The sequence below is a fragment of the Camelina sativa genome, chromosome 7 (genome assembly GCF_000633955.1).
Source record: "Camelina sativa cultivar DH55 chromosome 7, Cs, whole genome shotgun sequence".
Taxonomy (NCBI): domain Eukaryota; kingdom Viridiplantae; phylum Streptophyta; class Magnoliopsida; order Brassicales; family Brassicaceae; genus Camelina; species Camelina sativa.
The window spans coordinates 22218156-22228976 of NC_025691.1; the positions used below are offsets into that span (position 1 = coordinate 22218156).

The following is a 10821-nucleotide window of genomic DNA, read 5'->3' on the forward strand; positions in this document are numbered from 1 at the left end:
TTTTTTTTTTTTTTTTATTAGTGCAAAAGGCTTAGCCAAGTTAGAAGAAGACGACCACTTTCCACTTTTATACCCTTACATATTTTTTCCCTTTTATTTAATTATTAATAAATTCGTTAATTAAATATTAATGAGACTTGTTTGAAGCTAAGCTAAAACCGAGTTGAGCTTTGTAAATTATAAAATAAACTAAAATGATTTCATATTAATTAATTAAATAAAATAAATTAGAGAAAACAAAACCTTCAGCCAAAATTTTGGTGTCTCTGTCTTAAGTATATATCCCTCTCAGAGTTTTTCTCTTAAGTATTTTCATGGACAAAAGTAAAGAAAACATGGAATGTAGAAGAAAGTTATATAACATAATCATCATCAAAACTTGGAGATAAGACCGGCTCCTTTTTTTTTTTTTTTTTATAGACACAATCTCACAACAAAGGCGCAAAACGAAAATAAACAGCAAATCTGCACTGGAAGAACTTGCAAGGGCCTTGGGGTTCTCGAGTAAAAACACTACTACTTCGGAGATTGAATCAAGAACATGATTACTGGAAAAGGATACATCTGCAGATTTGAGAGACAAACAAATCATCAACACAAGACAACAACAACAACAGTATAAAATAATAGGATCTGATCTTAGAATGGTGAAAACAAACCTTTTGTTGCCCTCTCAAGTAGACATTTGGCAAATACTATTTACATCTGGAGAAACCTACAAAGAGATAGCACACATTTTATTAACACACATTGCTTCAATCTTTAGTCTATAAAGACAAGGAAGAGATTTTTTTTTTTTATATATATATATTTGGTAAAACCTTTAGAGCTCGCAGCAGAATCGACCTGAGAGTCTTTTCTCTCTATAAAACTAGCTGTGTTCCGAATGCTATCTGAAAACGTGACCCCCGTTTTGTTGAACCCGGAGATTTTCTATAAGGGACTGGTAGAATGACTTGAGGCCCCGGATATCATTACCCTGCAAGGAGAAACTATGTTTAAGCACACGACGAGAGGAATTTCATCTATACCTTACGGTAGTTTGAGGGAGTAAAAAAACTTATCAAACCTGCAACTTTTGGCAATACTGCTCCGCCAAATCTTGTGGGATATGTGCTGCTGGAAAACTTTTCGACATCAGATACATGAGAAACGCATTACCAAACTTTTCATACATCACTTTCTGAGCCGTGATGATTTCCCCAAACAAGGCGTGCTGTTTCAATAATACAGATGCATAGGGAACAATGAAAATCCAGTCAGTTTTGGAATTCACTCTCTAGTTTATACAACAACTGTAACTAACAGAAAACTCCAAAAAGGAAAGAGAAATGAAGTTTCTTATGCTTACAGTAGTTGCATCAGTGAAATCGAAGGATTTATTTAGCACACTGTACAAACAGCAGTTTGTTGCAAAAGTTTCGATCATGAAATTCTGAAAACCTGGAACCTGAAAGCAAATAATCCTAGGTCATGACATTTGTGCTTCTTCTATAAAGAAATGAAAGTTTATAAATGTTATTTAGCAGGCATACCTTCTCCTCGCTATATGGTTTGGCGCACCAATCTTTAATAAGCTTGATAAATATCTGTACGCAAGCCTATATTTATGGCAAAGAATAAAAAGAAGAGGGTAATAAGTAAGCGATAAAGATCATCATAAGTATATGAATATATGCAACAGAAGGGAAGTGTTTACAAACCTTACGTACTGTAATATCCTTGTGATTACAGGAAGAGGTCAAAAGCAGCTGCATCATACGGTCTAGGTAAGCCCCACTTTTGGGCGTAAGAAATACAGAAGAAAGATCGTGTGTGGCTATCACATGAAGAAATGTATACAGCGTCCTTTGAAGCTCTATCCGTTCTCTAATTTCCTACACAGGGACAATAGCATATATATATATGACTGGATATAAAGGATGCTACGATATCAACAATTCTCAAGTTGTAATTGCACAATATCCAGGAAATCATGTGCGGAGATGGAGCTAAAAAGAAAACCAAACAAAATATGGTACCTCATTAACAGTCTCAGCCTCATTAACATCTTCTGGGATTACATCGAAAATCCTATCAGCAACCACGGGATATACTTCTTCCAGTATTTCACGGAGAGCGCTGTTGAACTTGCAGATAAGCTGATTGAGTAATACCAGGAGACCAACCGTTTCCTTAGGCTGCAACAACATACATACACAGTATGAATTTTTGTTGATGAAGTTATAAATTAGTGTGTAGTGTGCCCAACGCAGCATCATTACACAAAACTAAGTATATTGATCAGTAGATATTGTTCTCAGAGAAGAAGTGAATCGTAGGATTTCAAATAAATATCAATTTGAGGAAATGAAAGCAGTTGAGCATTGAATTATCAATTATGTAAGGTGAGCTTTGAAATTTTTCGTTATACCTCACTATCAGCAAGTAGCTGTTCCAAGGCCTTGGGAAGATAAGGGAACACAGAGGATCCAAGGGTATCAACCATACGGTGTATGAATGATGTGACCTGCAGAGAAGAGGAAAAGCTATTCACTGACCTGTGATCAATAACTTAATAGAAAGGAATATGGAACACTACTGATTACAATATGTCTACTTATTAACACACAGCTAAACTCATACCTTACTCCGTAAAGGCTTCACCTTTGGAAATGCAATAAGAACCCTTAGAAGTACATCTAGTGTCTACATTATGGAGAAGATTACCAATTGTTAAAAAAGACAGCAGTTTCAACTAGGACAGTGAATTAAATACAGTCGACAGTTGAAGTTGCATTAAGTACAAAAACATTAAAAGACAGGTTGCAAAGCAAAACATGATTAATAAGAGGAAAAAGAACTATTTTTATACAAACCTGCTTAAACATGAGACCAATTCCAGGACGACTCCCAGTAACAAGACGTTCACTGAAGCCCTGAATTTTAAGCAAAAGTGTAAGAACAAGCCCAGAAATGGCAAAATTTTAGGTACCTAGTAACAAATCTCACATACAGAAAGATGTATTTTGGAGAAACTAGAATTAACGGAGAACAAACCTTGCTGAGAGCATTAATTGCCACAATAGCAAACTGGATATTTGCAATTTTCACAGGAAAGTCTTCTGAATTTGCAACTTTCGCCTGCTGAACTCCTGCCTCAATCTGGTACAATCACATCATATGGAAAGAGAGTGAGTATACCTGACAATGAATGATGCCAAAAAGTTTCAGGAAACAAGAGAATGGTAGAAACAAAGACCTGTTGACAAAGAGGGGTAAGCAGTAAAGACAGATACTCTGCCTGCTTTTCAGCTGGGACATCCTCCAACCCTATGATTAAGCCAATAGCCTACAGAAAACCACATTAAGAGTTAGAGATTATATTTTACTGTGCTGAAACAAGTTTCTTTTCCAAGTCAGACGTTCATATATGAAAACAGAAGCATCAAGGGGCAGTCATAACCTCAAAAATGTGACTACCATCTTCAGTTCCAGAAAGTTCTCTTGATGCATAGTGCATGGTCGTCAACTGGGACAACGTATCTTGAAGGTTCTGATTTTTCAAAAAACGATGTGATTACTGATTAGACAAAAAAAGAGTAAAGAAACAAATACATCTGATTTACAGGATTGGGTAACTGTCTTAGATCAAAGAAGCTGTCGACAAGAGAAAACCAAATCCTTACCTGCAGGATCTCGTCAATGAATGGTACAAGCTTTGATTTTAACAATTTCACGACTCTCATGAACAAGTAACATGCTCTACGGCTCACATAAACATTCTGGTGATGCAGACCTCTTTCGTCAAGAAAAGCACCAAGAACATTGGGAATGTACTGGGAATTTTCGTGAATAAACTTCAAGTACCTAGTTATATTTTCCAAGTATACTAGTGCAACAAGTCTATGAGAATGACCAGGGAACTGTGTGGTCAAGATCATTGGAATTAGTTCACTCAAACACCCAGATCCTGTTTTCATGGCCTCCTCGGTCAGAGACTCTCCGAATGAATACAAAAGCGAAAGAGCAGCTTCCACTTCTTCGACATTTCTCTCGGATGTGGATTCAACAGCATTTGCTAGTGAGTTACGAATGAAATGCTGAGTCAGTTCGGGAGCAACACGGCCCACTGTACGTAATAAGACAAAGAGGTCTTTTCTCAACTCGGACATTCTATCTTCCTCTTCCAATCCAACTTTATCCAGTGAATTAAGGTCATCACGATACATAGGATCATAGCATATCTGAATTCTTATCACTTCAAGTATCTGAGTGATGTGGAGCAGCTGCTTCTCTTTTAATGCAGGGAGGCCTTTGAGAGTGGAAACATAACCTAGGAGAAATTGGACGATGCTAAAAGTAGATTCCACCTTACAGTTCTGCATAACACGAAAAACTGATGGCAGAACTTCGTTCAGCAAGTCCATGGAGACTGCCTTGGTTTCCTCTGAGTTCAACCGCTTATGGCATTCTAGAACCTCAACAGCATAGCCAGTAAGCAAAGCAGATACTTTTGCTACCAATTCCGACTCAGCATCTCCGGATACTAAACCAAGAACACGACTTATTTGAAGGGTCTGCAAAAGGGTCAGTTTTGACTGCGGATCCATCCGCTTAGAAACCATGGCTAAGACACAACCAGCTGCTGCACCGCTGACTTCATCAGACATTCCATCAGACAGAATCAATTCAAACAGTAACGGAACAAATGCATCATTTGCAACCAATCCAATGTCAATCCAAGAAACAAATCTTCTCATGCAATCTAACACAGTGGCAGAAAGATCCGGATCGGAATTCTTGTACAACGATACAATGTCGTACCATGCTCTAGCAATCTGAGGGACACATTGTTGCCTCATTGCATCCTTGACTCGAGCAGCCACAGAAATCTCTTCCGGTGTCCGAGGGTAATCCAAGCTAATCAACTCATCATCCAAGGCACTCAAAACCCGACAAAACATATCGATCACAACAGCTCCTTTGCTCAGGTGACCCATAAAATCAACAAACACCGAAGACCAAATCAAAGGGTACTCAAAATAGATCAAAGTAGCCAAAACCTGTGCAAGCTTGTTCTTTACAAACGGTGGCCCTTCCACAACTCTAACAGCATTCTCACTATCAATAACCTCAAGACACGCCATTGAAAACACTGATTTCCTGACGTAACTCTTCTCATCCAAGCTCAAGGATCCATAGTTAACACTCAAAACATCCTGCAGCGCTTGCAGGCACCAGAACTGAACTTGGACAACGTTACAAAGCCATAACTTGTCAATACATATACTACAAATAGATGGAGTTTCTTTCATTATCCGACAATACTCAACCGCCCGAGACTTCAACGCCGAGTCACCAGATTCAAAGCTAATTATAATTGCCTTTTCAAGGTCATCCATTGTGTTAAACAACCCTCTAAAACCGAGATTCAAAATCCAGTCCTGCTTAATTTGTATAGAAGTCAAACAATGGCTCAGATTAGTATCGTCAGCTAGCTCTCTCAGCCTTCACCGTCCTCTTCGATTTTGATAACGAAGAAGAAGAAAGAAGAAGGGGAAAAAAACGAAACTTTTTAAGTGGGTTTGGCTTGAGGGCTTACCAGAAGTAAGGATCTCGGCGATTATGCGATTAAAAAGGATCGATTTTTGGAAGTGAGCTGTTGAGTAGAAAAGGGGAATTTGAAACCCTAGTTTTGAGTTTCTTCTTCGAATTCAAGGTTTTTTTTAGTAAATATAAATTATTTTTGTTTTTTTTTTGACGATAAATTATTTTTGTTTCTGATGAGAGCTTATGGAGATTTTACATATATATATATGAAGAAATTTGTGAGACTTGGAAAGAAGACGGAGCGTAGGGTTTTTTTTTTATACACACTTTATTTAATTATTATTTGGCCTGCTAAAAAAATTTATTAGAGTAAATAAATAAGGGAGATCTTAGGAAATAAATTATTTTTCATTGCCAGCATTTATAATTTCAAAGTTTTAAAACCGACTGTAACATGAATAATATAACCCAACAAAAATTCAAGAAATCGGGTCCATGGGCTTTTGTATCGTCCCAAAACTAAAACTAGCACGCAAAAATACATGTGTCTCGACACTATACAACAAAGACAAAAGAATACATCATTCCCGACAATCTCGGCAAGTGCACTATTCATTTTAACTGATTGATTCTTTTCTGTTTTGATCAAGTGATGTTATATTAGAGCAAAGAGTTTGGTTTGGTATAATTACATTCAGCCATAGAGAACTAAACCTATGCACCTGAAGCCCCGGGCTACCTTCCTACAGCCACATAACCAATTTGCCTATAAATAAAGGCCTTTACAAAAAGTCATAGAGCTGAACCATTGACCAAAAAAATCAAGATCAAACAGATAGCAAATGTCTTTCTTCCATAAAAATGTGGTGCAACCAAGGTGAGTGATCTTCTGCAACATACGAGTTTAACCTGCCATCAACTGTTACACTTAGCGGTTCGAAGAACTCCTCTGTTTGAAACTGAGTTTTTCAAAAAAAAAAATCCAAATTTGAATAGGGTCCAAAGTTGCTTGTACCTTCACAGATTGACATCTGAAGGAAGGCCAAGCCGTAGACGTACTGATAGCATTGAAAAAAAAGTTTTTCTAAAATGCAAAAATATCACCTTCTCCATTTTATGACTTCTTATACTGTCAATGTCCCAAAGGAGACATGTCGTGCTTATTTGGTCGAGAACTCTAGTAAACGCCCTTCTATTACGAAGAAGTATAACTGATTGATTCAACTACAAATTTAAAACTCAAAACTTTTTTACCTCGTTTATGTAGTGAAAAAATCACTTCGTTTTTACTCCCAATATTACTCGCCCGTCTCGGAAAAGAAAGTACCGATTTTTTATTGACTTTGTAGTCGTGCTTATTCTATAGAAGAAGAAGAAAAGAGAGAATCAAACCTTAATGCATAAATTAAAAATCTTATGTGCCATGTGTATCCATATATGGTAAACATCGAAAAGATCTGAGGGAGAGAGGGCACAATACTCTATAGAAGTCAGATGCAAGTGCCCAAAAAGAAGGTGTAATAAGAGAGTGTAAGAGAGAGAAATCTCCTCTTCTTTTCCTTTCATGCTACGACAAAACTTCACCGCCACCTGTTTTGTCTTTAGTCTATATATAATTGCTAATTTCGCATTGTCACTTTTGTTCAATATAATTTGTTTGCTTATAGCTATATATTATTAATGTTCTAGACTTTGAAAAACAATATATATTCATGTATAATAATAACACTACAAATCATATAAAACACGAAACCCTATATAGTGTGGTAGAGAGAGAGAAGAGATTAACAAATGGTTGGGATTTTCTTTGACACCTCATTTGAGAACTTGCGATAGAGAAGAAGAAGAAAAAGACGAAGAAGAACTTAGGCACAACGGTTCGGATGGGGTCTCTCTTCTTCGCCGATCCTCTCACAATTTTTCAATTGTTAACGTCGGTATAAAACTGACGCTAATATAATAACGTCGGTTGTAAAAGTGACGTAATATCTCCCGACGCCAAAATATTTTGCTTCACTTATATAATTGACGTTAAAAATAACGTCAGAATTATAACGTCACTTTTATTTAAACTTAGCGTCGGTTTCAATTGACGTTAAAACTATTACTTGGGGTCATATACAACCGACGTTAAAATATACAAATCCCTAACAGTTTTTTAATTTTTTTTTGTATTTAGTCTAATTAGAATTGCAATTTACTAACATTAGAAAGACTATTAATCCAAAAAATTCTTTGATTATTTGAATATACAGTTTTACATAAACCATACTTTGTCTATAAAAATACATATAATTTTGTAAATAAGTGTATATCTCTACGTCTTCCCAGTTACTTGCCGAACGTCTTTTGTAAGCTAAGCTTGCTTGTACGAAGTCCCAAAATTCTCTGAAAAAAATATAGAAACAAAAATACTTTAATAAAAACATTATATCTACCATAAGACTACTATTTTCAAGTGAAAATCACAGCTACTGATGAGTATAAGAAGAGAGAAAGAGCTTTAGGAAAAACACTTATTACACATGTTGCAGAAAAGAGATGATAACATTCTAGTTTCAGATGAAATCACAGCAAGAACAGAGCACTGTGACCAATCCTCCTACTAGAGTGAGTCCCTTGCTCTTGAATAGAAAAGACTCTTATTGTTTAATTGCATGAAAACTCAACTGAACAAGAACGAAACAAGACTGAATTGATTTGGAATTAAAAAAACAGGCAACAAAAGAACCGGTGTGAAACTCTGAAGGAGCACTCACCACAAAACCATAAGCTCAGCAAGAAGATAAATTGCAGAACAATAATCAAACATAGCAAAGGCTATGTTAACTTACACAAATTGTAGAGTGGTGAGGTTTCTGGTTGTATGAGACAATGTGTCAAGACAGAATTGGCTAGGAAGACCCCTTTTTGATTAAGAAAACAAGACAATCTCAGAAATCACAGTGCAGAGACACAACTCAAATTCTCATGCTAATACCATAATATATATACCTTGGAAATGACACGTTTAGCCTCCCAAAGTGCATGATCTATGTGTCCTGTGAGTTTATCATACAAAAAGGACATAATACTATTCTCTGCCAATAAGACAGAGGCTTTGTAAATGTCAATGATCTCACAAGAGTTCTCAAATCAAATGCAATTCATCAAAGAAAGCATTGGATACTGAAAGAATTGAGAAACAAATAAGTTCCTGAACCACATCACATCATCATCCTGGAGATCATAAAGGGAAGACAATGAATCACTCAATATAAGAACCATTAAGTTCTGGCTTTCAGTTACTAAGAGTATAAGAAACATACCGTGAAAACAAAGTTGTAATCCTTTTCAAGAACAGTCCGAAAGAAAATCGATTCTTCTCCACATCATTTTCAAATAAGAACTAGTCATGAAATAAGTCTCGCTACCAGAGAAATCAACATCTTCTGTTTCAAGTCTGAAACAATATGCATTTCTTTGCAACGCAAATACTCTTTAGCCTCCAAAGCAATCTTTAGTTGCAGCTCTACGCAACACATCTTCTAGCTTAGGTTCCTCAATTTCCTCATAGTTAACTAAACCTAGAATAAAAATGCAGAACATAGTAACTTGGAGATGAACTTGTGAGATCCAAAAATCGAACTCAAATTCTACTACTAGCAGTACCAGAAACAAGAACACGATTTTTATAATGTGGAGCGATTACATCTCCAAGAAATCTTTGGCGCACACAATATTCCCTTCTCTCTGAGCAAAATTGAGCTCGCTCGCTCGAGTCTCGACCCAGAGAACAATCATCTTCTCTCAAATCAAAGGAGAGAACATCTTATATACTTTACTTTGTTCCATCTCTCTCTCTGTTCGATTATATTTTTGTAGATGCGAATATCTTAGAGATTCATTTAACTGGTAAGTTTTTTTTTTTTTTTTTTTTACTTGTGTGTTATATTGAATGATGATGAAGGTGTTGTTAGTTTTTTATTTTCTTAAGAACAAAGCTTTTTCCATTCATCTTTCTATTTCTGGGTTAATAAAGCTGGAAACCTTCTTTTATTTTATATATATATATATATATATAGATCCATGTTCGTCTACTTTGATTCGTGTTGTCGAATTGTTAGGATTCTCTTGTGATTATTGATTCCGTTTTTTTTTTTTTTTTTTGTGTGTGTGTCTGTGTGCAATTTGACAAGCCCGTTCGTATAAGTTTTTGATTATTCATGATCTTTGATCTCTCTCTCGATAGGGTGAATTCGAGATTAAGGATTTGTGCGAAAGATCAACCCAAGTTGTTTGGTATTTTGGGATTCGAGAGAGTGGGTGTTAAAATCGAGCGATACAGAGGATCCGTTTCAGATCTGTTTCATCTCCTCCGGTACTTTGATTCGTCCTCTCTCTGTGTGGGTGTTTTAAACTATGCTTAGCTAGTGCATGAACAATAAGCGGCATTGGAGTCGCTGATAAACTTGTTTAATGGAGCAAATCAAGATCATGAAACCGTTGCTTAGAGGAGGAATCGACGAAGATGAAACCAATTGAATGATTGATTTTGCTCCTACAAAATTCATCTTTGAAGATAGTTAACTCGATATCTCTACTTTTGCTCTGTGTTGTGGTGTGGTGTGGTGGTGAGGGAGATCTCTGATTTTGCGGGAGCTCATGGAAGAGATGACTCCTGCTGTTGCAATGACTCTTAGCTTAGCTAATACAATGTGTGACTCCTCACCACCTGTGGAGATCACTCACCTCAAGAACGTTACTGATTCTACTGATTTGTTATCTGATTCCAACGAATCCCCCATGGAAGGTGAATCTGAATTGTTGAAAAGCGGGTCTTCTTCTTCTACTAATGTTTTAGATGAAGACGAGGTACTACTCTCTGCTGTGGAGGATGATGATAATAGTGCTCATCACATATAGTAGTTTCTAACTGCGGGGATTCAAGGGCGGTATTATTTCGTGGCAAAGAAGCCATGCCCTTATCAGTCGATCACAAAGTAAAAAGAGTTTCCTTTCTTTCCTTCTATCCAAGAGTTTGCACACTCTAATAGACCGACTTGTGAAGTTGTTTCTTACCTCTTTCCCTTTTTCTGCAGCCAGATAGAGAGGATGAATATGCAAGAATAGAAAATGCTGGTGGTAAAGTTATACAATGGCAAGATGATGGCAAGAACACCAAAAACACGTGCGCCTTGCCATTGTATAACTTTACCACCAGCATTTTCTATCACAGTGTATCTTGGTAAGTCATAAACTTAATTTTCACAACCTATTCTGCATTGGATCCATTTGTCGCATTCGTGT

The 10821-nt window shown here is 36.6% G+C and overlaps 1 protein-coding gene and 2 long non-coding RNA genes across 6 annotated transcripts; all 3 read right to left on the minus strand.

Moving 5' to 3' along the window:
* LOC104701941 (exportin-T-like) lies at nucleotides 245-5751 on the minus strand. Of its 3 annotated transcripts, none has more exons than XM_010417709.1 (16): nucleotides 5585-5751; nucleotides 3669-5426; nucleotides 3446-3535; nucleotides 3242-3331; nucleotides 3040-3144; nucleotides 2859-2918; nucleotides 2626-2688; nucleotides 2414-2509; nucleotides 2022-2180; nucleotides 1704-1877; nucleotides 1536-1601; nucleotides 1352-1450; nucleotides 1070-1216; nucleotides 822-979; nucleotides 660-715; nucleotides 245-564 (listed from the first exon to the last, which is right to left on the minus strand). In XM_010417709.1, exons 2-14 carry the CDS (start codon nucleotides 5382-5384, stop codon nucleotides 890-892), a joined length of 2955 nt encoding a protein of 984 aa, XP_010416011.1. In that variant the 5' UTR covers nucleotides 5385-5426; nucleotides 5585-5751; the 3' UTR covers nucleotides 245-564; nucleotides 660-715; nucleotides 822-889. The 3 variants fall into 3 exon arrangements, with proteins under 3 accessions (XP_010416011.1, XP_010416013.1, XP_010416012.1); XM_010417711.1 differs by having other exon boundaries at nucleotides 3669-5429; XM_010417710.1 differs by having other exon boundaries at nucleotides 847-979; nucleotides 3669-5751.
* On the minus strand, nucleotides 6193-7027 carry LOC109125556. The gene is made up of 2 exons (XR_002032632.1): nucleotides 6548-7027; nucleotides 6193-6441 (listed from the first exon to the last, which is right to left on the minus strand). It is a non-coding gene; the product is annotated as an uncharacterized LOC109125556 (long non-coding RNA).
* Nucleotides 7859-9421, minus strand: LOC104701942. Of its 2 annotated transcripts, XR_002032615.1 has the most exons (4): nucleotides 9184-9421; nucleotides 8527-9098; nucleotides 8367-8438; nucleotides 7859-7920 (listed from the first exon to the last, which is right to left on the minus strand). It is a non-coding gene; the product is annotated as an uncharacterized LOC104701942 (long non-coding RNA). The 2 variants fall into 2 exon arrangements; XR_002032614.1 differs by having other exon boundaries at nucleotides 8527-9421.